This window comes from Hippoglossus stenolepis, chromosome 18 (assembly GCF_022539355.2).
Source record: "Hippoglossus stenolepis isolate QCI-W04-F060 chromosome 18, HSTE1.2, whole genome shotgun sequence".
NCBI classification, from domain to species: Eukaryota; Metazoa; Chordata; class Actinopteri; order Pleuronectiformes; family Pleuronectidae; genus Hippoglossus; species Hippoglossus stenolepis.
This window is the reverse complement of record NC_061500.1, coordinates 5,916,508-5,942,366: the sequence shown is the minus strand read 5'-3', so window position 1 is coordinate 5,942,366 and position 25,859 is coordinate 5,916,508. Positions and strand designations below refer to the sequence as shown.

Sequence of the window (25,859 nt, the reverse complement as noted above, 5' to 3'; positions counted from 1 at the left end):
AAGCTCCGTGGTTCATCAGCCCCGACACTCATCTGGATGGTTAATTAAGATGGTGATAAAACAGGGTCATCAACAAGGCCGGTGTGGAGGCAGCTGTTGTGGAGCCAGCTGACGGAGGAGACAGAAGACGTCTCCCTGAAACAGCTCAAGTTTAGCTCCGATACGGTTTAAGACTGAAATGTTATCACAAGCAATAAGAGTAAAGTATGATACTGGCACTTATAACGAGGCTTGTAGCGTTAGCGTGAGTAGGCTCTACCCCCACTAATGTGGGTATACCCGATCTGTTGGTACCATCTATGAGTTTCTACGACCTTGGTAAGTTCAGGGTTAGGGTTGGGGTTGCAGCTACGTTTAGGATTTGTTGATACATCTCGATGACTTCTCCTGCTTCATCCAAAGACTGGGCAGCTGAAATGGGGAGCCAAAGGCAATGCACTGCCCCACAGGGTTAGGGTTAGGGGGTTAGGTTTACGATTAGGGTTATTAGGGCTATTATGTCAGATGGTTAAAGATACAGGAACCCACCATATTGGATTATTGCCTACAGGTGCTGGTGAACAATAGATGATTAAGTTAGGTTGAAAGCCTGATGCTTTACTGACTGAGCTATACAGTCCACATGAGACAGGTAACTGAATCGAGGGGTGTGGGGTAAAATTCCTCAACCCACTGAGAGTTAGACCTGATGGACTCCACAGGGTTAGAGGGTTAATCCCGCCCCTTATAATAGATAAATATTGTTAAACTCTTTAAGCACCTGCCCGAGACACAAATAGCCCTGTTACTCTGGAGTTTATATTTTAGGATGACACAGTAAACAGCAGTTTATTCTAGTCATGTGGATTCATCAGATTCCTATCACTGTCCAGGGTGGAAGACGATACATTATATTTCTGTGTTTTCAATCTTTCATAAACTTACATGAAACAGACCTCTTGAGAACAAGTACAGGTTCTCACCACTGGGTGGTGCTGCAGGACTACTCTTGCTTTCTGTCACAAAAGATCCTTTTAAATTACAGTTTCCCGATTGTTTTAAATCAGATTTTGAAGGACTTCATTTTGAATAGATTTGTTTTTAACCTATTTAATGATCGTATGAAATGCTCACAGCCTTTGATATATTTACCTACATATATACTATGATGCCTCATATGCTTTTTTATTTCTTAAACCTCAAATCTGTTTTCAAATCAATGAGGAAACACAAGTTTTACAAATGCAGTCACTATCCTGCTGATATTATCCTGAATAACCTTAGGCTGGACATGAGCGTAAAAATAAACTGTGCTTTAACACTATTATTTATTATTTTTACTATTTAACACTATTATTTCATCAAGAAGTAATTAGATGAGTAATTCTGAGTTTTTCTGTCTTTTCCTTGAACCCACATTCACTGAACCTGCTTCATCTACACTTAGACAAATTAATTAAGTAGTTTTAGGAAAAGATTGTGATTTAAGGTTTTAAAAAAAGGACCTTTAACAACATATGAAGTAAAAATGGTGTTTTCCTAAATTCCTACATTACCCAGAATGCCATCTATGATGCAAGGTTTTTATGGTGAGGTGACTCATTAAGTTCATATTAATATATACCCTTACAGATAACCTGTGTAATATTATGTTTGTATATTTGCTCATTTCCACACAAAGAAAAAACACATATGACTTAATTAAGAACATTGTTTATTCAACAGTGGATCTTCAGTAATAAATAAATGCACAGATCATTCATTCCACAATAAAATCGAGGGAAAGTTCTTTTTTATATATAAATGTCCGAGCGGAGGATTGATATTGCCATGATGGGTAAACAGACAGAGAGACTAACACAGAGAGGCAGACAGACGGACGTGTACAGACCACACGCATGTGTACAAAGTATTGCGTTTTTCACTGATTGGCTCTCTTCTCTCCTTCTTTCTCTCTACGAGGACAAAATGTCTTTATGCAAAGTCTAGTCAGTCTAACATCACCATGATGTGTAAATCACTCATAAATTATAAATACAGTATTGCATCACTTCAAAGTGCTACAGAGATAGGTGCCGACAATCTTCAAAAACAGAAAAGAAAGGTTTGTTTTCTTTGAAACCCTGTTTGTGTATGTGTGTGTACGTGTGTGTGCGTTTTGTGCATACATCAGGACTCGGGTATAAAAGTAACCCGCGGTGGGACTTTGTGCCTTTGGATGTCTAGTACAGAGCGCAGAGCTTAGCCTGGTACGAAAAGCAGAAGAAATACAAACATTGTCTCAATCTGTGGCATCGTGAAGATTTGACCTGATGTCGAAGAACGACGTCGTAAAACGTCACCGCTGTCAGAGTGCTATGGAGAGAACCGAGGACAATAGAGAAGGGATATGGCTGCTTGACTTTATACCTCAAACTATTTATAAAGATGGACGACGTGACAGCTCCCTAAAAGTGTAGCCAAAATATATGTATCGCCCCCTGGTGGCTGGTTACACGATTGGTCGAGCACGTCTATTGGCAGAACTTGAACCCCTGAACGCTACTACGCCGAATCTGGCTCCAAAATGAGCAAGATGGCAGCGTTTCGTATCTGGGTTTTTTGGGCTTCATTTCTGGATAGTGGGAGGAAGTGGAAACACGTCGTCCATCTTTGTTTACAGTCTATATGTTGTACAGATACACAATTAATAAGATAAACGTTTTCTGTTATTGGGTTATGGCCTCAAAAGGTCAAAGCTTAAAATCATTGTCGAACTTGTTCCGTGAGGCAAAACACTAAAACATTAAAAGATATAGTGTATATAAGTATTGCAATCCCATTTTCTCAAGTTAAAAATGTCAGTGTATCTCTTTTTAATGATTAGGAACCCAAAATGTTTGCAGGACTGTTTCTGTATCGTGTTTGAAAGTAACCTGAGTTCTTCACGAATGCCGTTTCTGTCTAATCCTCGTGACTTTCCTCTAACGTCTACAGTATATTCTGTGTGTGTGAACATGAGGAGGGAAGCTTTTTGCTCTGTAGAGGGAATCAGAGCCTGAACTGCGCCGCTGAAATGCTTGAGATTACTTTTGTGACTAACATTCAGCAATCTAAAAAATAAATGTCCCGGGCAAATCCAGGGACGCCTAAATCCATAGAATACCTTTATGTACAAGGCACAAACATCTTAAAAGGGAGCAGTTTCTGGTGGTGCACATTTTAGCTCATTATCAAAAACCCATTTTCCAAAGCATTCAATAAATAAAGTTGCTAGAGGAACTGAAATCACCGTTTTTTTAAAGTTACGTATGTTTTGGAAAATGATGACCAGTAATAAATAGGTGATTTATAACGAGTTAAAATATACAAAGCCACCAGCTTCGTCCTTTATGTGACGTCCAGGGTCAATGTGCTCTGAAAGTCGCCCTCTGATCTAAAAAAAGGAAAATCGATGAGAACGTCTCGGTCACGTCACATCCCCTCGTGACCTTTTTCCTTTCAGCCCTTTCATTCAAAAACTAATGTTTATGCGATGTAGAAAAAGGGGAGTTTCCTAGAGGTGCCTGCGGAGGGGTTTCCCAGTCCATTTACAAGGGCCCCGGCCTTTATTTGGCATCTTGTTTTATTTATTTAGCCTCTTCAGTGAAGTCGATGAAGAGCGGAGGAGAGGCGGCGAGGATGAGAGGGAGAGATGATGAGGAGGAGGAGGAGGAGGAGGAGGAGGAAAGGAGGGAGGAATATAAAAGGATGAAAGGAAGATGACAGGCGGGAGTGGGGGGGGGGAGGAAGAGGACGTATGAAAGACAGGAAGCTCCGGTTGGATTGCCGGCAGAGCACCTGTCACTGAAGAGCCTCCTGCTTTCTATCACCGTCTCCTTCCCTGTTTTTTCCATCCATCTCTTTTTGTCCGGCGACAGGAGGGACACCCTCAGGAGGGGAAGGAGCGGGTGCTTAAAATTCCTCCTTCCTTCCTGTGTCCATCTCCTCTCCTAAAGACCTGTCGTCTCCATAGCAACACAGCCTGCCTTCATACTGAGCTTATTCACTTGGTAGTCATGAACGTGTGTGTGTGTGCGCGTGTGTGTGCGCGTGTGTGTGTGTGTGAGTCAGAGAGAGGGAGAAAGAGTGTCCGCTGCCTCTCCGTGTCAGTGTGTGTGCGTCAGTGTGTCTCTGTGCGTGTTGTCATGTTGTTGTCGAGGAAGAGGACGTCTCAGTCCAACGCTCCGTCCGAACCCCTTCACTGAAACAAGCGTTAAAAGCCAAGTCCATTTTTGGTCAGTGTGAAGAAGTCTCGTGTTGAGGCGGAAGGAGCGTTGGCTGGTTTCTGAACATTAGAAAAGTTCTGTCTTTCAGTCTTTTGAGTTTTGACTCAGGCACCGTGACACTTCTCACCCCCCCCCGCCCCTGGAAGCATGTACGTACAGCTTTCTCAGCCAATACCAGCCCAGTTTGTGCTCAGATAGTCTGTGGGAGGGGGGGCGGGGGCGGGGGCGGCGGCTGCGATCGGCTGTCCATCAGCAGCCGGGCGAGGTCGTGAGCGGGCTGTGGTTTAGGTAGGCGGGGTTCACCACAGAGACTGGGAAGTTGAAAATGAACGGCGACGTGGGCGTAGCAGCTGTCGAGGTGGCGGCCGTCGACGACTTGGGTCCGAGGAGCGGGCTCGCCGTGGCGGCCGCCTCGGCGGCACAGGAGGTGGCGAGGAGCTGGGACTCGAACTGCAGCAGCTGGCCCATGAAGCTGAAGTTGGGGGAGATGATGCTGCGGCGCCGGCGCACAAACTCGAAGGCTTCGTCGAGACGCACGCGCTTCCTCTTCATCAGGTAGGCCAGGCAGATGGTGGCGGAGCGGGAGATGCCCGCCTGACAGTGGATCAGCACTCGCCCACTGGAGTCCCGCACTGAGTCTGAGAAGAGAGGGAGGTCAAAGGTCAGATGTTTCCATGAACATTACAATCACTTAAGAAACTAAAATAAAAACAACCTCCAAATATCCAAACATCATTTGAATTATAAAACATTTTGTTTGTGGTAAAACCTCCGAGAGTTTTCACCCCTGCACATTTGTTTCTTGTTTTATTTTCCATCAGCTTAATACAGAACAACTACTGAACAGATTTCCATGAAATAAAACATGGGCCCATGAAAAAAAAATTGATTTTGCCATGAATCCAGACGCAGGACTTGTGTTTTTCACTTTCTTTAACATTGCGAAGTGAATTGGTAAATTTTATTTTCTCAGAGAATAATTCTTGATTTAAAAAGATCCGCCATGTTTAGAGGACAGATATTTACGATTTGGTCCAAATAAAAATGCGGAGCCATGAAAATAAGTTCTTCTAAACACAGCAGATGTTCAGTGACGCTTTGACTCAGACTCTCGTCGTTTCCTCTCCTCCACACTCTCCTCCCTTCCTTCCTCTCTCTGCGCAGTCAGATCCGTAAACTAACCTCAAAGTGAGAACGCAGCAAATCACATTAAAATGAGACATGTGCAAAAATAAATCACCAACAGGCCCCGTCTTTCACACTTCCTCCTCATGTCCTATTTACGTCTCTGCCTCTTTCAGACACACACACACACACACACTGTTACTTTGTCAGTGTGAGTAACCAGATTCAGTTAATGGTTTGATGAAAGCGTTTACAGTAACTAAATGTTCTGAACATCCTCGGATCGGATAATGAGTCAAACGCTGCTGCTAATGTCCTGGAGCATGTGTGGCCCACTGCAGGAAATTAGAATCCGCCAGTACGAAGGAGATAATGGAGAAACTTCATTGATTGCTTTTTATTTCCATGTTGATGGCTTTAATTTAATTTTAAACCACTGCCGCTTTATTAAATACAATATTACAGCTTTGAATACACTTCACTACATGAACGTTTCTTGCACACGAGCAGAATTCTACAAGACCGAAGAATGTTTGCTGCCATTTCTCTGAAAGCACAGATGCTTGATGAGCGACAGACCCCCCCCCCCCCATCGCTCACTCTCTTTGTATGTCTTTTTTCAGATGCCTCTCACTCATCTCTCACACACACACACACACACACACACACTAGCGATCACACACACACTGATCTCAGGTGACTCCACCACCACAGCGTCTGCTCACCCGGTAACAGCGGATGAGTCAGACTCTGGTCCCACAGCAGCTAACTATGACGCATACCAGTACCTACACACACACACTCACCAGAGTACGCACTCAGCACGGAAACCACACACACGTCTACACACAGCATGGATATACAAAGCAAAACTCACACTTGCTTATATCTTATACTCACAAAAACATTTCTGAAATCATGCTGCAGAGAAATTATTGATTGGAATATTTTTTACCATTTTTAAATTCATTAGAATCTGGTAGGATTTCTTTTTTTGGTTCTTTATCTCTCTAAAGTCTGCTGAGATGTGAGTTGCTACTCGGGGAACAAAATAATTCGTCTGATTTGTCATCACCGGCCTGAAAGCTTTTCCACGACGGCTCTCTGAAAGCTCCTCTCCGGGAATAATTGTCGGGCTCCAGACGAGAAGAAAAAGCGCTTTGCATTTCTGGTCAGTTTGAGATTAAATAGAGGAAGAGGAACGTTAAGACGAACATGAGCCACTGGGGCTGGAACTCAGACGCCATCGACAGAAAACCCAGAGGGGAAGAGAGGACAGCACAGCACAGCCCACACTGTCTGATTGACAGGTGGTTAGATTCATCTTAAACAAATATATTGAAAGTTTATATACATTTTTTTATATGAGACGATGTTTTCTCATCACCTTTGGCTCTAGAAACGCAGATTAGAAACGTCGTTAATGAAAATAATTGTTATTGTAGCTCTTCATTTTATATCATTAATACAAGTAGATTTTTAATGAAATTTAAATTAGTCCTCTTAACAAGCCTTATTTTGTTCGAGATCAATTAATTATTCTCTGAGAAATCAAGGAAAAGGTTAAAATACGCAATGTTGGAGAAAGACAAAAAAATATCCTGCATCCCTGATCCAGATCTGAACCAACATTTAATGAGTTGTTCCTTGGTTCATGTCTCACCCATCCACACAATTTCGTTGAAATCGGTTCAGTAGTTTTGGTGAAATCGGGCTAATTATCAAACATAGACGTACATATTTTTTGTACAAAACCAAAACAACAGCCTGAACGTAATACGACCTAGAAATCACGTGACCTGAAAACAACCCCCCCGTAAACTCACTGACCTATGAACTCGATGGCCTCCAGGAACCAGCAGCTGATGTCCTCTTTATGGTTGTCCTGGACTGGGATGCACTTGTACTGGTACGCCCCCTCAAAGTGGTTGGGACAGTCGGCCGACACGTTCAGCAGGGCGGAGATTCCTATGGCGTCCAGGACCTCCTTCTTTGAGGCGTGGAGGGCGCTGCCAAGGTAGAGGAACGGGAGGATCTCGACCGGGCCGCCCTGGACAGAGGACAGATGGGAGGGTGATGATTAATTAATGAATTATGTCTTCATTGCTTAATTGAGTCAGTCGTTAAGAGAGCCAGCGGAAATGTGCTTAAATGAAAAAGCAGCTCACACGATAAGACAAAGAGTTCAGTGTGTCAGCGAGCAGCAGCAGCAGCCGAGGCCGGATGACTCCAGCGCGAGCATGACCTCCCTTAAATACTTTGTTAATCACATTACCCGCACTCCTCATCAGACAGGGGTGGCTTATTATCTGTGTAATTAATGCAGAGTCATTTGATTCAGACCATTTACTTTGTTAGTCTTCATCTCGAGCCGAGTTGTTTCCACCTACGGAAGCACGACCCACTGTAGCTGATCAAGTGACCAGCGAGAACACGTTCCAGTCACAGAGGGCGACGGGAAATATCAGCATTGTGTGTTCCTGCTTTGTGTTATTTAACTTGATGATTTCACTCCATCAACAAATGTATTCATAAGAAAACGTTCTGAGAAAAATACGCCCCCATTGCAACATTTTCTCAGTAAGTCACTCGGGCCCGGTACTATGACCTAGTACATCAAGTACATGACGGATTGTTACACACACTCATAACAGAAAAAGGAAGCGTCTGGGCGAGCGTGAAAAAAATTTGAGTACGTGTTTAGCCTTCTGGGTTTTGCAGTTTTTTGGTTAAAAATAGTCATTTAACCCTACGTCAGACCGTCATCATCACTGTAACCACCCTTCACGATCCACCACCATCTTGTTCTTTTAAAAAAAAAACAAGTGACCATATTTGGTACGAGCTGTCAGTCACACGGTATCCATGCCCCAATGCATGCTGGGCTTTATCGTCACTTCTGCGTTGGCTTCCCTTTCTGGAACTGTTTTTATAAAGTCTATAGTCTCCACTGAATGATACTATGATAGATTAATTAAATTTAATATTTGCATTGCACACATGTTACACATTAATAAAACATATCATATATATATATATATATATCAAATATATCCCACAAACCGATGTACGTTTGCGTGTGTGAACCAGATCTCTAATCATATTGTTTTTCCTCTCACTGGGTCTGAGAGGTCAGGCTGCTGCCGGTCTATACCGGTAGTGAGGCCTATTGACGAGGGCTGTTTCTGTTTATGTCACTGCCGCTGACGACCTCGCTACTGACACAGCGGCAGGAAATGATCGATACCCTAAGAGGTGTAATGTGAAGAGGGGGGGGGGCGAGAGAGGGAAAAATACAAGAGAGACTACTTTTTTTTTAACCCACTCCATCGTATCAATACTCCGGCAGGAACTAATTCCTCGAATTAAAACTCCACCTGACAGTGTGGCCGAGACCAACGAGACTTGTTTTTCTTCAAAAGAACAACAAACAAAGAGTGGCTTGTCCTCGTCTCGCTCCTCGTGCATTCCGCTGGGAATTAAACCCCAAACCGCATGTGACTTTGAGCATTGCGTAAAAAAATCTGCCGGCTCGAGCAGCAGATCACTTGGCAGCTGAGGTCACAGGAAGTGACAAGAGAGGTGAAGCAGAGGTGAAACGCCATCGGAAAAAATGATGAATTTAAATCATTTGGCAGAGAGACTGATGAGGAGAGGCTCCTTGTACAAAGGAGGCAACGTGAACGGTTGAGAAGCAAACAGCCTCCAGGGTTTGTTCAGTGTCAGTGTGAGAAACTCAAGCAAGTTTTACAGGATAAAAAGACCAAACAGTCGCTGAATCAATTAGTCGGATCAGGTAGAAATGGAATAATGAAAAAAAATTCTGTTAAATATGATAAAAACTTGATTATTTTTAGTCTAATTGAGTCAATTCGAGACAGTTTTTCAGGCATTAGTGGTTATTTAATAAGTTTGACACTAGAACAAACAAACATGGGTAAAAGAGTGTGAGTCCAGGTGGTTGTGCACATTGTGTTTGTCTTTACCTGGTCGTGATGAGGCGTCCCACAGGACGAGCAGGACGAGTCCATGCTGGACTGGCTGCTGAGGGACGGTAAGGATTTGGTCTTTAGACAAAACTCCGGGTACTCTGCGAAAAACCGGTCGTATCCGCCTGGGAAAAAAAAGAGACAATGATATTTAGAATGAGATGAGAGACAGACGCTGCAGGAACATTATAGAAACACACATTTCATATTTGTGGTGTAAATATAGAAAACACACGACAAAAGAGGCCTCGACCCACATGAACATTCCCACATCTGCACCAGGATTCTCTCCCCTGCATCCCACATAAAGTCCATTCAACCAACCTCTGACCTAATCTGTGCTGTGGAAACAATTTCATCATCCCTTTGCTTTTTAAAAAAAAAAATACATATACAACTGCAGGCTGACCAGTGCTCCCAGCACCTCGGGGGATCAAACCAGATTAACCGTGGATATGTCATCTTTCTAAGCTACACACATGTACTCCTGTGCTTCAAGGCGCCTGCGTCATTAGGATGCACAAAAAAACGAATGCGCCACAGCTCGCAGCAGCTTTGCTCTTTCAGATTCCCTGCAGTCTAAATATAGTCTGGTGGTGAGAAAAAAACACATCCAGAGCTTATTTCAGATTTTACTGCTTCCCATCGGTTATTTACTGGAGCTGGACGCTTTCTAGAATGACCATGTGTGTCCTGTGAGTCCCCTCCGGTTAGAAGTGGCTTCCATGCATCAGCATTACCTCATTCACTCAGCACAGAGGCACTGGTCTGTGTGTGTGTGTGTGTGTGAGTGAGGGATTTGTAAAAGAAAAACATGCATAAAAATAGAGCAGGCGCCGACAGCAGGATATTCAAATATCTGCTTCACAAAAACAATAATCAGTCAATAAAACAATATTGATTATGCTGGTGAAAAGATACTGAATAAAGCCAACATTGTGGTTAATAGAAACAAAGCTGTCAAATTGTTCTACTATTTTTATTGTTTCTGTTCTTTAAAGACTCAATTTAAGAATAAATCAATAACATAAACATCAAAATCCTCCAAGTAGGTTTGCAGCTGCTGCTATTAATATAAATGTGGTTTTTTTTGCTTATTCAAAAGGAAGAATTAAACAATATTAGAACCCACGTATATTTAAATGACAGCTATATTGTAGATTGGTGTTTCAGAATATTATTGCGGTGTCCATGAATGAAATCAAGTATTTGTGAATCATTATTATTAGTTTTCTGTCTGATTATAATGATTTTTGGACATTTTCTTTGTGGAATATCCCAAAATAAACCACTGCACAACAACAACATACGCATTAAATCCTTCAAGTGGACCTTCACAGGTTGAGTCTGGACATTTAATGAGCATATTGTTGTTTCTTCTACAGATAAATAAATAAAATGTACCTTTCAGCAGGTACGTGTCTGTGGCGGACGCGTCCCCGCACAGCGCGGTCAGCACCAGCGTCACGGTGCTGTCCTCCTTCACCGTGTCCGCGTCCGGCGTCCTCTCGTCGTACAGCACCACGGCGGAGTACATCCCGGAGCGCAGGCGGCCGCGCACCTCCTCGTCCCCGGCCAGGACCTGGTCCAGGCTGAGCGCGGAGCCCTTCGCCCGGCGGCGCACGATCGTGTTGCAGCGCGCGTTGACGGCGCCGCGGATGTGCCCCGCGCTGAACGCGAGGAAGGAGCGGCAGTCCAGCAGCAGGCACTTGGCGCTGTCGTCCTTCAAGAGCCGCTTGAGCACCGTGCAGTCCATCTCGCACAGATCCTCCATGGTGGCTGTGATCTCTCTCTCTGTGTGTGTGGGGGTTGTGTGTGTGCACGGATCCCTTCTATCCACGCATCGCTGTCACCGCACCGCTCATCACGCACGCTCCCGCACACCTCGGCTCCGTCTCTCTACTGACTGCTTCTGCTCCGGACTGCCTTCTCTTTATTTTTCTGGTTTCTGTTTTTTTTTATTTTAAATGAATGGCTGCGTCGCGTCACGCCGGAGGTGACGTCAGCTGATTGGCAGCCAATCACGACGCGTCCAGTTGCCCGGCCCGTCTCCTCCCCTGATGTTCATTCATAAAAAAAAAAAAACAGACATCAATGAAAACGGGAGGTGATGAAGATGAGACCCCGTGAAGCGAAGACTCCATCAATCATCAATAGAAGGAATCGTGAAATAAAGGCTTTAAAAAGAGGCATAAGTTTAAAGTTTCAAATATCTTATTCTCAGGTACAATGAAATAAAGTATTGTATATATATATATAACTTATATGTAATATATAGATGTAAGTGTACAAATTTACAAAATGGTGCAAGAAGGTTTTGTTATTACACCTTTTCCTAAACCAGAATTAAAAAAGCCCAGAGCGTAATATCCTATCGGTCTCTTTGTTTTATCTATTTGTGGACAAACATGATAAAATGAAAATCATCAACTGTTTGTTTACTGTCTTTATTTGCCTTTAATTAAGAATTTACACCTTCATTAATGAATATGTCCGTGGTAAAAGTGAATGAAAGTATATTTAACAAGAAAAGATTGATTGCACATGATGAAACCACAAATTTAGCTTTTAAACTCCCTTTTTTCAGTCTTTCAGCTTTTAGGATTTGTGTTCTTTTACACAAAAGTAGGCGACTGATTCATTCAATTAATACATATAAAATGTTAGCTAGCTCAGAAATGAACGTAACAGAAATGGATTTGAAAAACGAATGCTAACGTTTAGCTATAGTAGCGTATCTGACAGTGAAATGTATCTCTGCTCTCTAGTGGCCAAAAATCAACCAATGCAGCTTTAAAGTCATATCACATCTTCAATATAATACATTTTACTTGGCTTTGAAAATAAAGTAAAGACCAAGATTGTTTTAGTTTTAATCCTTGATGGGAAAAATGCATAGTTTCTTAGAGATGGACGGATGATTTCAGTATCTTTGTGCGGACTGCAGGTGGGTGTGTCTGCTACCGTGCGCAGACATCCATAAATCTGCGTATGTATATGTATCAGTGTGCAGCTGTGTGTGTGTGTGGGCGTGCAAACCTGAAAGCGGAAATGTAATTTGCATCTTCTATCGCATGCAGCCTTAGCGAGCGTGCACAGGTATTTGCATGTTGATCTCGTTTCCATGGTTACGAGAGGATAGAGAGCAGCATGGCAGCAGATGAGAGAAGGAAAACGCAACAGACTAGCTGCAGAAACAGGCGGAGCTGAGAGAGACCTGCAGATAAACAGACCATAAAAACACAGATGCATTTATTATGAATGGGTTTGAGGGAGATAACTTGTGCACGTGAGCACAGGGGGAAACAATGCATGTGCACGAGGATCTGTGTTTGTGAGGCTTCCGTTCGGTGCTCAACACAAATGCCGTGCGCTTGATTTATCTTTAATGACTCCTCCAAGATGTAACTCATGTAGAACAAGTGCGATCTGACAGCCATGTTGAAATGACACTTGTAAGCAGACGATCGGGATCAGAAGCTGCTTGTTTCCCACCAGCTTGAACTCGTGTGCACTTGAGTATTTATGTCGTGTTTTCTGTCTGGCATATGCAAAAAAAAATGAAAGCGTATATTCTATAGTCTAGACGCAAGTGTAAGTAAATGCCAAACCTGTAGAGAGGAAATGTGGTTGACATTTCATGGTTATAAGGAAGCAATACAAATGTGTACAACTATCCATTCATCCACTTATTTAAATATATATATATATATATATATATATATATATATATATATACACACACGAGACAGTGAGAGAAAAACAGGGAAGGAAGAGGATGGAGTGATGAGAGGAAGCACAGGGGGTGGGGTGTGATGATCGAGTAAGAAAAAAGAAAGACGAGATGATTTCTCATGCTGGATCACAGCCTTCGACAACACACACACACACACACACACACAGACACACACACACACACACACCACTCTGCATTACTACCGACCCCAAACAAAGCCTCGTACAGGCGGGATGATGCTGCTGCCGTAGCAACAAGGGAGAGGTGTGGGGAGGCGGAGGCATCAGGCAGGGGGTGGGGGTCTGCGAGTGGATTGGCTGGGGAGAGAATCTGCACTGATGTCATCCCTTCCCTCCCTCCCTCCTTCCCCCCTCTCTGCTCTCCCCTGTCCATCCATTCATCCATCCTCACATCCCTCGCCCGCATGTCGTCATCCGTCAACACAGCGGTTGAGCGTGAAAGAGAGAGAGAGTAAAGAGAGAGAGAGGGGTTCGCTCATGTCGGAGATGGTAAATATCTCTCCCTCCTCGCTCCATTCCCCCCCCCCCCTTATCCCCCACACCTTCTTTTGTTGACCTCTCTCACCCTAATCAATCCTCTCTCTCCATTTTTATTATAGGCATGAAATTAAAAGGAAATATTAATATTTTTCGCATATGGACTTTAAAAGGCCCCCTGATCGAGTCAGACCAATTTGTACAATACGTTTAAAAAACATGCAATTAAAAGAAATAGCAAAACAGCAAAGTGGCAGCTGACGACGAGACGGGTCCAGAGACGTGGAGTCGATGACAGCAGGGTGTCTATCACAGGATTGGTGGTCATGGCTACAGTGAAGTGTCCTTGAGCTAAACACTAACACCAATTGCTCCCAATGGCTTTGGTAGAGAGTCACTACATAAATGCTAATAGCATGTTATTTATCTCAAATGTCAACTTGTGTAAACTAGGGTAACGTTCCCCAGGCTCTAGCTTCATATTCAGACAATATTCTTTAACAATCCCTCAGTAAGAAAGCAGACGTGTGCAGTTTCCAAACATGTCGACCTACACTCCTTTAACAGAGCAGTATATGCAATGTAATTGTGGCGTGTAAGCAGTAGTGGTCCACAAGGAGAAATGGTGAAAACAGCAAAATATCTTAAAACAACAACACACATGCAGAGGAGTGTGTGGGACGAGTGTGTGCGAGTGTGCGTGTGTTTGTGAGGCATGTGTATACACACTCTAAATCTGTCCCGCTCTCTAATCCCATAATCCGGTGGTTAAACCCCGACCGAGTGCCGCTACGTTTTCATGAATGAGTTTGTGTCATTGTTTGTCGTGTGTTTACGTGAGTGTGTTGTCGAGAGAGAGAGAGAGAGAGAGAGAGAGAGAGAGAGAGAGAGAGAGAGAGAGAGAGAGAGAGAAAGTTAAAACAGAAGAATGAATATATGGCAGAGAAAAAGGAGGACACAGGGATGCTGTAAGGACACAGAGGAGAGAAAAATAAGCTGAACAAAAAGGTAGAGAGACAAAGAGGGTGAGGGATGAGAGACAGGGTAAGAGCTGTCGCAGATCTATCATTTCTCATGTTGTATATCTTACAATGAAGAAATTAAGTCCTTATACAATCATTATTTTAGTTTTTGTGATATAAAAACAATCATAAACCATATTTGACATTCCTAAGATATATTAATGTAAACCTGGATTTATGCATTAGTGGAATATATGTGGTGTTTTGCTTTTGTTATCCAGTTTGGATTCCTACTTTTTATTTTATTTCCAAGGCAATATTTTATATGTTTTATATGTTCGAGCTTACAAGTCTGTTTCAACTGTGTCGGCAGATGACAGCTTTGTTTTTTCTGCCAACATTTTTAAAATTGGAGTTTGGGAGTTTTGAAGCGATGCCATGTTTGTCCTGAGCCGTTTGTTGAGACTGTCTGGGTTAATAAGTAATAAAGCTACAGGTCAATAGCAGCTTATCCTTGTTTCAGCGGTTCAACTTTCAACACGCACACACAGATGCAGGGTCATTGCACTGAAGCCCTTCATCTTGTCGAGCTCTCACATGCTCACCTACCGATCCTGAAGCTGCCAGCACGCACCCACGTGCCTTATTGCCTGTTTACTTCCACTCATCACCGTGAATGTGAATGTGAATTGCAGGCTCTTTATTTGGTCGTTGAGTTGCTTCCTTCCTGCTCAGCCGAGTGTAAACACTTCCCTGATAACCCTTCTGACAACACACAATATTAGTCTTACTACTTATTATTACTACTTATCTATAATAGAAAAAAGAGGGTTAAAAGTAATGTTGAAGTTGTAGTTTAAAGGTGTCATACTGAAGTTTTCTCTGTTAGTGAATGTGGTTTCTTGCAGGTGGTAGTGATGGTCACTGTTGCATTTACAAGACAAGAGGTTATAAAAGAGCGCTACTTCAGGACGGGCTAAACAACACGCTAACGTCAGAAGTTAAGAAAGACTAGCACAGACGAACTGAAGTTACCTAACTTTGGTGTTGCAAGAAAAAAAAAATTGGATGCTGATATCGAAAGATAAGTAAACAGCTGTTAATGCTAAAGTTGGCTTTGTAGCATCAGCATCTAGACTTCATACAAAGTTGCAGAGTTTATATACAGATGAGAGAGAGAGAGGTCTCTATTTTTTTATTAAACTCTTGGTGAGAAGGTGAATTAATCCAAAATGTTTTGACGTTACTCTGCAGTACTGTTAGCGGTGTAGGCTACAAGCTCCAAACACAAAGGCATCTGTCACCTCTCCACAGAAACCAATGAGAAAAAGCCAAAACAGATGATAATAGTTTCCAATGGGCACAAAAAACTGAGCATCACATAAAGGACGTCTTTGCTTGTTATAGAAAATTGCTTCTACATTATATCGTGTTTACTTTAACCCAAACCTGAAGTGAATTTGTTCTATCTTTCTGTCACACACTCAAAGAAAACACACTTCTTCCTCATTCAAATCTCACTGTGTGTTTTGAATAGTCAAAGCAGCACAGGATGAACCTTCAGGATCATATTCAAAACTATTCATATTTCATCTGTAACCCAGGGACAGGGGTGCGTCCAAACACTTCTGTTAAGTCTACAACGTTCAAACTTTTTCAAATTACACAGCTAATACAAATATTGTTTGACTTAATGAGAACAAGAGAGAATTCATGATCATAGCCTGGAGGAAGCTAAAAGTACCTTCCTGTCATAAATACTGCCTCATAGCCCGGGCACGAGTCCAGAATACTTGTTTTTAAAATATATATATATATATATATATATATATATATTTGGTGTTCTGGGTAACGTCCACATGCTGGTGCTGGGGGCAGAGCGGTGCCACAGAGAAAGGTGAAGGTAAACACTCATCATATTTGGATGATGTGATGACATGAAACAGTGCTAAGCAGCAGTTTAGATAGTTTACAGACACAACAGACACTGGCACAGCAGATTACGTCTGCATGTCTGTGAAGAATTATTAAAGATTGATAATGTAGCGCACCTCGCAGGACTAGTTACTGCAGTGGTCAAGTTAATCGCTAACTTGTCCTTGAATGTCCCTGTGCGTTTTTTCCGTTTATTAGTATGGACAGACATCGGATATGGAGCTACATCTCTCATCTGGACAGAGATTGTTTTAGTTTTCAAACTACAACCTATTTGTAGCCTTAACCAGCTCATGGACATGCTAGCACTAGTCAGTCACAATAGCCATCTGATTTTCCATCTATTTTCTGGGCCCTTAAGGCTAATTTACGTATAAAAGGAGAAACGTCTGTTTCAAACGATTTAACGATGTCATGTGGTCATCTCGCTTGAACTATTGGCTACACTGCCCCCTCCTGATTCCCTGTGGTACTGCTCCACTTTGTCAATCTCGCACATCTTTCAGAGGACTTCCAAAAATTTGGATGAAATTATTGCAGAGTATGGATAGAAGGCTTTGTCCTTTTCTGCATATCTGACGTGAAATTAGCCTCTCGTGGCATTTTGTTGCTAGCCAACCTAGTCATAAACAAGACAAAAACAAGCTCGAGATCCATTTAAAATACATTTGTGCCATTGACCTCTGTCTCCGGAGTGTCTGCAAAACTCGTCTCTTGTTTTAAGTGGGTGGTGCAACATCCGAAATTAATTTTGGACCCAAAGGTCAGCACCGTTGAGACAGGTTCAAGCAATATTGGTCAACAGCATCACTGTGAAGGCAAAGTTGAACATTACAGTGGGAAATATTCACAGATTTACTCAATCCACTGGAACGAATTGATTTCTCTGCTAACTTTTGTTGACCAGCTGCCTTTGCTGTGACTGGGAGGATATCAGTTCTGTGTCAAATGCAGGCAAACGCTTTAAAAAACCATGTAGGATATGGGCTATTTTTATAAGTGTAAACATAATGACAGTAACAGTCATAGTAAATGTAATTGTTAGTAGATCAGACAGTTATACAATCAATTCAGATAAAACATAACATGGTTTTACTAGTTTTTATTTTATTTATGGATTTTCATTAGTGGCTCAGCTCCTCTCAGTGTTTGTGAATGAATGACTATATGAATGAAGAAAGGTCAAATGCAGACAGGAATAAAGCACAATGTGTGTTTTTGTCTGTGTGTGTGTGTGTGTGTGTGTTTGTGGTAAAAGCAGAACAGACAGAGGGATTACAGACAGGAAACAGACCGAAACCCTCTCCATCTGTACACAAACACACACAGTCTGCAGTTTGTTAGTCATCTTTACACTGAAGCTGTGAATCTGGATCAAAAATGGTATATTTGACTGTTGCTGACACAGACACACACACGCAGACACACACGCACACACAGTCACTCCAGTGTGGCAGAGGTACGTCCGACTTGAGATGCACGTTGACGTCATCCATCTGTCATGCTTTTTTGTTTGAGAAACTGTGACAGAGCCAGGAACTGTGGTTACTACGGCAACGAGTGGCCACATATGACTGGTGACGACGGGTGTAGACAGACCATGTGCACACACAGATATACACGACAGTACTTTCACAGCATGCAAGTCCAAAAGAGAAACCAGACTGAACTCGTGTTGCAGGACGACATCAGCTCAGTCTATTTTCCCAGAAAACAACATGAAGGGCAGCTGAACAGTGATTGGGGTACTGAGGGGGCAGGAGACGAGTGGGGGTGAAACAACAGGAAGTGGAGTGTCCTTGTTAATGTGACATGGTCACATTTAAGTGATTGAATTTCCTCTCTCCGAGCGAGTGTGTGTGTGTTTGTGTGTGTGTGCATGTGGTAGTGTGTAGCCATGAGTCAATTGCTCAATTGCCTGACAGCCAACATGGCTAAAGTTACACAACACAACTGAAACATTTCCCTTCCTCCCCCCCTCTGTGTCCGCTCGTGGCACAAAATGAAAGTCGAGACTCGAGGTGTGATAACATTCTTCCCCAGCACGACTTGGCTGAATCACACTAAATACTGTGTGTTGCAACATTAGTTGAGCTCTCGCCTCCTGCTTCAGAAGACAAGTTAAAAACTTTCCATTAAGCTTCATCGAGGAGCCTGAAACGAGGACTGTGACGGTGTGGATTTCTTCCCACCGCAGTGATAAAGCAACATATTTTTATGATATAATATATATATATATATATATATATATATATATATATTATATATATATATATATTTAATAGTCAAATTATACAATTTTAGCATAGGGATACAGTGTTGGGGAGGAACGGACACATATCTTCTGCTTTCTTTCCCAGAGAGAAGATCTCATGTTTGTCTTGGATATTAAGCCACAGCAGGAATAAGGCCAAGATGACACATGCTAAGCTAAGCTAGCTTTGTTGTGTTGATAGTTTCATATTTATCAGACAGGTTATCAATGTTCTAATCTATCAGTTAGACATTTTATTCGGATAAATTGAATTATTTGGACTTAGCATACTTTACATGTTTGATCTCACAGTAACGTGACAAACCAAACCATTTTTTGCATTATTGTGAGGGAAGGAAAATTGTTTTTGACCTCTATGTCAAGGAAAATAAAATAAAAAAGCTTTTATGTGTCTTGCACATACTTTATAAGGATTCCTGCAATAATCTATGTGTGTTTTGGCAAATTATTCCAGCATTACTTTGTATTTAAAGGTTAGTTTCGGGGCCTAACCCTGACCCAGTGTTCCCCCAGTGTCGGCGCCCCTGCTCAGTAAATAAAGGTCAAACTGTTCTTTGCTGTCACAGGTTACAAGGACGACACATCGACTTAAAATCACGTTCTCATTCCGTTTAATCCAACAGTACCAACGTCCTCTTCTCTGCCATAATATCTCCTGACCACGAAATATCATTATGTTCCAGAAGTGAGGGTTGAGTCACATTTACTGGACCTTTTAAAGTGCACTGCATTATCCACATTGACTTTGCCATGGATACCCATTATCTGTTTATGCTGCAAGCAATGCCCTTTGCTTGAACACACCATCTATAAATAACCAGCCCTTGGTAAAGAGCGACTTTTGGACAATATTTACAGGAGAGTTGAGCTGTTACATACAGGATGTTATGTAATTTTCAAACCAGACAGAATTCTCCACGGATCGTTTGAGCGACTTTATTTTTTATCCGTATCAAATATTTCCCACTAATAGGGGATGGCCTCGTGCTCGCTGCAGGGGAAATGCCTCCTTCTTCAAATTAGTTCCCATGAATAACATCCTCAGACTGTCACACATACGTCTCAACATTGCACTTTAATGGTTTCCAGGAACCATTAGATGATATTTTGGGTCATGTGTATCAGTTGTTGTCTCCTGCTCGGGATTATTACCCATCCTGCTCTGCACTTCAAGTACACTTTGTTTATCACATTCAGGAAGACACTGTAGTGGGCAGTCTTTTAATAGCTTTTTTACATCTTCAGATCCTGAAACGATCTAAACCCAGGAGGAGGCGGATAAGACACTTGGGAGAGAGAGTGCTGCAACTGACAGTCCAACTCCTACTCAGTCCATCAGCCAAGCACAGAATCCATTCTTCGCTTTTCTTGAGATGTGTTTTTCAGTCTTTTCTCTCATGTCGAAGTGTCGGGACTGGGAGAGTTTTGCTGTAGCTCCCGATGTTCGAACTGCTGTTATCTTCTCTAATTGTGCAAAGACAAACATTCCCCTCCCACACTCCCACTGGGATAAGTTCTGAGGAAAAAAAAACACAGCGTGGAGGATTCAAGGATGAAGCATTGAAGTGAGTCAACACTCTCTAACCATTGTGATGATTCACCGCAGCACAGATTCCTACCGCAATCAGCCTCAGTCCTATCATTATCATTATCCATCATTGAAAAAGCAAAAGTGGACAGTTTTTATATATATATCTTAATCAATTGTAAAATACAATCCATCCATCCATCATTCCATCCAATATCTACGTACACCGCTTATCCCGTGAAGGTCACAGAGGGGCTGTGGACAATCCCAGCTAATCATTGGGTGAGAGCATAGACTGTACGTAAAGATGGACGATATGTCTCCACTTCCTCCCACTATCCGGAAAATTATTGAGCATATTGTTATACCGCCATATTGTGCATTTGGAACCAGAGCCTGCGCAGTGGCGATCGGGGTCTGGAGCCGCGATCGCCCAGTCGATCTCAACCGTCAATTAGGAAATTCCACCCTGTTCTAATAGCATTAAATTTATAAATAAAACTAAACTAAAGACTTTGAGTTCATTGCCCAAAAATCAACGGCTTGAATCAAAGAAAAAGTTTTGATTGTAGACATTGCAGCACACTATGAAAGTGATGCAAGACTTTAACCCCAAATCTCTGCATCTGAGTTCATTGTATCAAAAACTATACCAACTGGAATTGTCTCTGTACCTGAACCAATCAGTTTGCATGAATGAGCGGATCACTGTGTATATAACGGTCAGGAGTGGGAAGCGGGACTATTAGAGAAGTGGCCTGACCTCCTAATTCAAGCTATGTGAGCACGGCTAAAAGCTGTAAAGGAAACAGACCGGCTATTGTTGTGTTTATGTCTCAGTGTGTTGGAAAGCCAGCCTTCCGAACAGCCGAGGATAAACATACTGTTCACTGAGCTTTGTGACACCGAGCAAACGGCACCGATTCAGGCTTGAAGAATGCAGCGGGTCTGGATGGTGGCCTGGTTCAGCAGCTCGCTCGCTGTGCGTCTGCAGACGTCTGTACGATCGGGACGAAGCAAGTTTATGATATTTGTTTTGTATGTCTCATATGCAACAGTTCAACCTAAAAGAAATTAAAGATGCAGTTCAGATTCATTGCTCAGCGAGTTCAGTCCACAACACAGTTAAATGTCATCCTTTAGATTCTGACTGTGGCTGAACTTTTCATTTAACTTCCCTCCTCCTCTCCTCTGACCTCCTCTCCCCTCCTCTCATTCCCTCCATCCATCCTCCCCTTCCACCTCTTCCTCTCTCCAAGTGGACGTCACCGGAGATGGAGCCACTAGCCGAGCAGCTAAAAACAGTTCAAGTGTTGTTCCGTGATGTTTGAAACGAACGACCGCACACAGGAGAAGAGGATCGAGGGCAGCGACACGGTGCGAGAGTCAGAAGAGGAGGACGAGTGGTTGAGAGTGTTTGCAAGTCAGAGTGAGAGTAAGTCATCGAGGGAGGGAGGCATTTACTCAACTGTACTCAGAGCCACTCATCTGATTCCCCTGGTTTCTCTCCATCTCCCCCCCCGCGTACAATTGAATCATAATGGAACGACATTTGATTTTAATGTTAAAGTTATATTGAGAATCACACGTTGATGACAGATGCTCCTGAAATAGTCTGTGCATAATGAGCTGATGAGTTATTCTAGTGTCAGAAGCTCGGGGACGATAAAGCATTGAAGAGCAATAAAAGAAACACTTCTGTTGGTTTGTTTATTAATTGAGTGTTTGATGTAATGTTTTCTGAATCAAGAATATGAGAGATTTTTTATTTATTTTACAGTTATCACTCTGTATTTACAGTGTTTTCAGAAGGAAAGTGAGAATGGTGTTATATCAGGTTTTTTCACCCACACTGGAGGCTAAACACCCACATATCCATGTTTTCTTGCTGCAAGAACACGCTGATCAGCAACATTACAAACAGCTCAGCTATGAAAATGTGAGATAATTCATACATACAAAAAAGGATTACAGAAATAAAAAGAAGCGCTATTAGGAGATTAAATATCCCCTGGGAAAACTCCATAAAAATCATAATTTCACTTCAGGATTTAAATAATTCTGAAAGTTTAATGAAATATACTCCAAATAGTTTTTAAATCATGCTCTGGACGGGAATACTGATCAATATATTCCCCTGTATTTTATGCCAGGAAGAAATTTTTTCTGCAATAAAAGCAAGTAACAGTAAACTGATGTGTCCTTCAGGGTGGTCCCCTCCGCTGTGTGACTCACAGAGCTGCATGACTAGAGACTCTTAGTCAACTTATGTATCACTAAACAAAATAAACACAAACAAATGAATGGCTTAAAGAAGGAGAAAGAAAATATTTGACCTTTCTTATTTCAGAAATGAATGTAAGTCGTACTCTTCCGTGTTTTTATCCTTATTTCATTTAAAATTCAAGTCAGATTCTCTCATGAAGACTTTCCCTCGCTGATTCCATCAGTGCTGACAACCGAGGAAACGACTACAGATTCGGAGCCGCGTCCGCACATCCGTCAACTTCCTCGACAAGTCCCAGGAGGTTCATTAAATATTCTGTGGAGCTGAGCGACCGAAACCGACAACTACAACTGACCACTTCTCCAACTTCTGTCTGAGGCAGTTACGTCAGGAGATACAGGCCCATTTTCTGCCTCACACACTTATATCTGACGGCGTGCTCTACTGCCGAGGGTTTCCCCCGGTGAACCTGAGCGGCAGCGTGCCGTTCGGCAGCAAGAGGGAAGATGAATGAGACAATTAAACAGTGCGTGATGGCACCTCGGTGACTAATGGCTGCTTCCTTCCTGCCTGTCTGAGCACAGACAAACACTGTAGTAAGCAACACGAGCGCGTGCTGCTGCGTTGTCGGATTGTGTGTTTATCTGAGTGGATGTGTGTCTCTGTGGTTTTGTGAGGTCTGGGGATCGCTGCAGGAATTCAACTGCAGAATGGTCCAACTGTTGTAGACATGAAAACAGCTGATATGAAGGAAACAGGAATTATCCAACCACAGCAAAGTGGAACAGTTACTCACGCTAAGAGTTAGAATAGGCCTCTCACAAGAAAAGCAGAAAAGTAAGGAATGGATTTAAACAATATTCTTTCTGCTCTATCCAGAGACTGTCAAAATAAAGATGGATGACTTGTCTCCACTTCTTCTCAGATACCGGTGCCACCATCTTTCCCTTTTGAAGTAATTTGGTTCTGTCTCAGCTGTCAATCATGACTTTCCATCTAATTTTATAACTTCAAATAACCATTTAAAACCAAACTTATCGGAAATATAGGTTTTCAGTTTATCCCACTTATGTCCCATCTGCTAACATGGAGGTGAGAGTGTTTTGAATTCCATCTGAAGGTTTCACTTTCCTCATTTTTTATTCTTTTCACAAGTTTGGCTCATTCTTAATTGAATTATTTATCAACATGCTTATCATTGTGTGATTTTATTAGCGCCTTTCAAATCACATTTCTGCTTTTCGAAATGTGATCTCTAAATACAGATGTGCTTACTTACCCACTTGTGTCTACAGTGACGAGTGTCTGTGTGTGTCCCAGCATGTGTGTCGGGGGTTTTCCTGCCTGTACTTCCTGTTGTATACCCTGTTAAAGGCCAACAGTCCACTGGGAGTGGACGGACAGGACAGTCATGTGGTAATTAGCTCTGCTCATTAAAACTGACCCCAGGCTTTGTTCTGCCATCTGGATACATTGTCCTGCCTCCTGTTAGACACGTGTGTGTCAGAGGGCGACTGACATGATTTACTTTTTCTCTTGAGCCTGGACAACCCCACGTGGAGTGAGTGTTTCCCTTTCTTCTACACTCTGAAGGAATCTGCCAATATGAGCCTTTCACAGACGTATCAAAACCACCTCTGCTCCTCATATCGTCGAAAATCATTAAAATGCCCTACACCTTCACTTGGAGGTTTAATGGGCAGGGACCCACGGGGGAAGACCAAGTATAATCCCTCACTGGAGGGATTATATTTCCCATCTGGCCTGGGAACACCACGGGATCCCTCTGTGGAGCTGGAAGAGGGACGCCAGGAACACCCTGCTTAGCCGGCTGCTCGGACAAGCGGGAAGAAAATGGATAAATGAATAGATGGACATTCCACCAGAGCAAATTCACTGGGGCATTGTTTGAAGGACACGCTGTCAGGTGATTTTTTAAATGATGTTTTAAAATGTGAAGGACAAGCACACGTAGTCGGTTTAGAGTGGAACGCAACACATGTGCAGCGTGAAATGCTGATCTGTCCGTAAGGTGACTTCACGGCTCTTTGGTTGAATTCCTGCAGCAGACAACGTGTCTAAATCAGATCAGTGTTTTATGTGAAACGTGTGCACAAACAGAAATCCAGTAGTTCCAGCTAATTCTGCATGTTTCCAACCGTTAACCTATCATGACAGTTGAAGTTACAGAATATTGATGCCTGACTTCACAGATAAGGGTTTTATTTTGCTTCACTACAATAAGAGAATACATTTCAGTATTCTATTTTCAGTTTGTGTCTTGATTTAAAAAACAAGATATTACACGTTGATTATTGATCTCTAAAGGGCCTTATACAGTATTTAATACACATGTGGAAATAACTTCCAACTTGTCTTCTCGCGAGTAACTGTACTATCCACAGTAAATATCAGTACCAATGATAATATGACCTTGACATAATTTAACATAAAAATAACCTCATCAATATCAAGGAAACGTTTAAATTCTCAGCATTTTCAATCATACAACCACAAATTCAAACCTGGAAGGACGGACGAAAAAAACCACCTCAACCATTATCATGCAATAGAAATGAACACATATTAAAGTATGTATGACTTTTAGATATTGAGCTAAAACACAGAAACCATGAGGGTGGTTCTTTAAATGTTCAACCTGCCAGTTTCCTCTCATCGATTTAAACTTGATCGTAGGAGTGAAACAGAAAAAACAGACGATAATGAAATTGCTACAAAAGAGAAAATGAGACGAAACAATGAAATAAATGAAACGAGAGTTGTTTGTTCTTGGGCACGAGGACGATTCGGAGCAAGTTGTTCTCGCCTGTCGAGTAAGAGCATCAGCTAATGGACAAGTGTGGGGAGAGCAGTGAGTCATAGCACTCGGCTCACAAGGACCCCATTTTCTGTTAGATTCTACGTGATTTATGTCTCCGAGAGTATGTGAGAGTGTAACAGAGAAATATGGAAGCCTGCAGCAGAGTTCAGTGTGCATCAGAGTGTGTGTCTGTGTGTGAGTGTGTGTGTGTGTGTGAGTGAGAGATGGTCTGATCTTTAGTCTAGAAGACCAGTGCTTTAGAGTACAGTTTTTTACCATTCACACGCACATTCATACAGTGCATCTGTGGGCAGCACGTTACTATGAGGGGCAATTTGGGGTTCAGTATCTTGCCCAAGGACACATGTGCATGCAGATGGGGAAGACTGGGATCGAACTAACCTTTGGGTTAGAGGACGGCCGCTCTACCCTCTCGGCCACAGCAGCAGAGAGAACAGTGGGTTTGTTGAGCAGCTCTGTGCAGGACAAAGGCGTCTCTGAGACACAGACCTACAGCTGATTATACAGACTGCAGACA

The 25,859-nt window shown here is 42.5% G+C and overlaps 1 protein-coding gene and 1 long non-coding RNA gene across 2 annotated transcripts; one reads left to right on the top strand and one right to left on the bottom strand.

Annotated features, from left to right (window-relative positions):
• Positions 1–1,676: 1,676 nt before the first annotated feature.
• Positions 1,677–11,464, bottom strand: dusp4 (dual specificity phosphatase 4). The gene is made up of 4 exons (XM_035141639.2): positions 10,745–11,464; positions 9,338–9,465; positions 7,182–7,401; positions 1,677–4,864 (listed from the first exon to the last, which is right to left on the bottom strand). The coding sequence occupies exons 1-4, from the start codon at positions 11,112–11,114 to the stop codon at positions 4,476–4,478; spliced, it is 1,107 nt and encodes a 368-aa protein (XP_034997530.1). The 5' UTR covers positions 11,115–11,464; the 3' UTR covers positions 1,677–4,475.
• A 2,966-nt stretch (positions 11,465–14,430) lies between these two features.
• On the top strand, positions 14,431–22,418 carry LOC118125434. The gene is made up of 3 exons (XR_004698845.2): positions 14,431–14,581; positions 19,991–20,310; positions 21,533–22,418. It is a non-coding gene; the product is annotated as an uncharacterized LOC118125434 (long non-coding RNA).
• Positions 22,419–25,859: the final 3,441 nt, after the last annotated feature.

What these genes read in the sequence shown, in the direction of transcription:
- dusp4 (XM_035141639.2), bottom strand. Translation starts at nt 11,114, where the DNA reads ATGGAGGATCTGTGCGAGATGGACTGCACGGTGCTCAAGCGGCTCTTG. An exon ending in GGACGCCTCATCACGACCAG is followed by an intron (nt 7,402 to 9,337) that starts GTAAAGACAAAC and finishes TCCTCTGTCCAG; the next exon opens with GGCGGCCCGGTCGAGATCCT. An exon ending in GGAGGCCATCGAGTTCATAG is followed by an intron (nt 4,865 to 7,181) that starts GTCAGTGAGTTT and finishes CTCTCTTCTCAG; the next exon opens with ACTCAGTGCGGGACTCCAGT.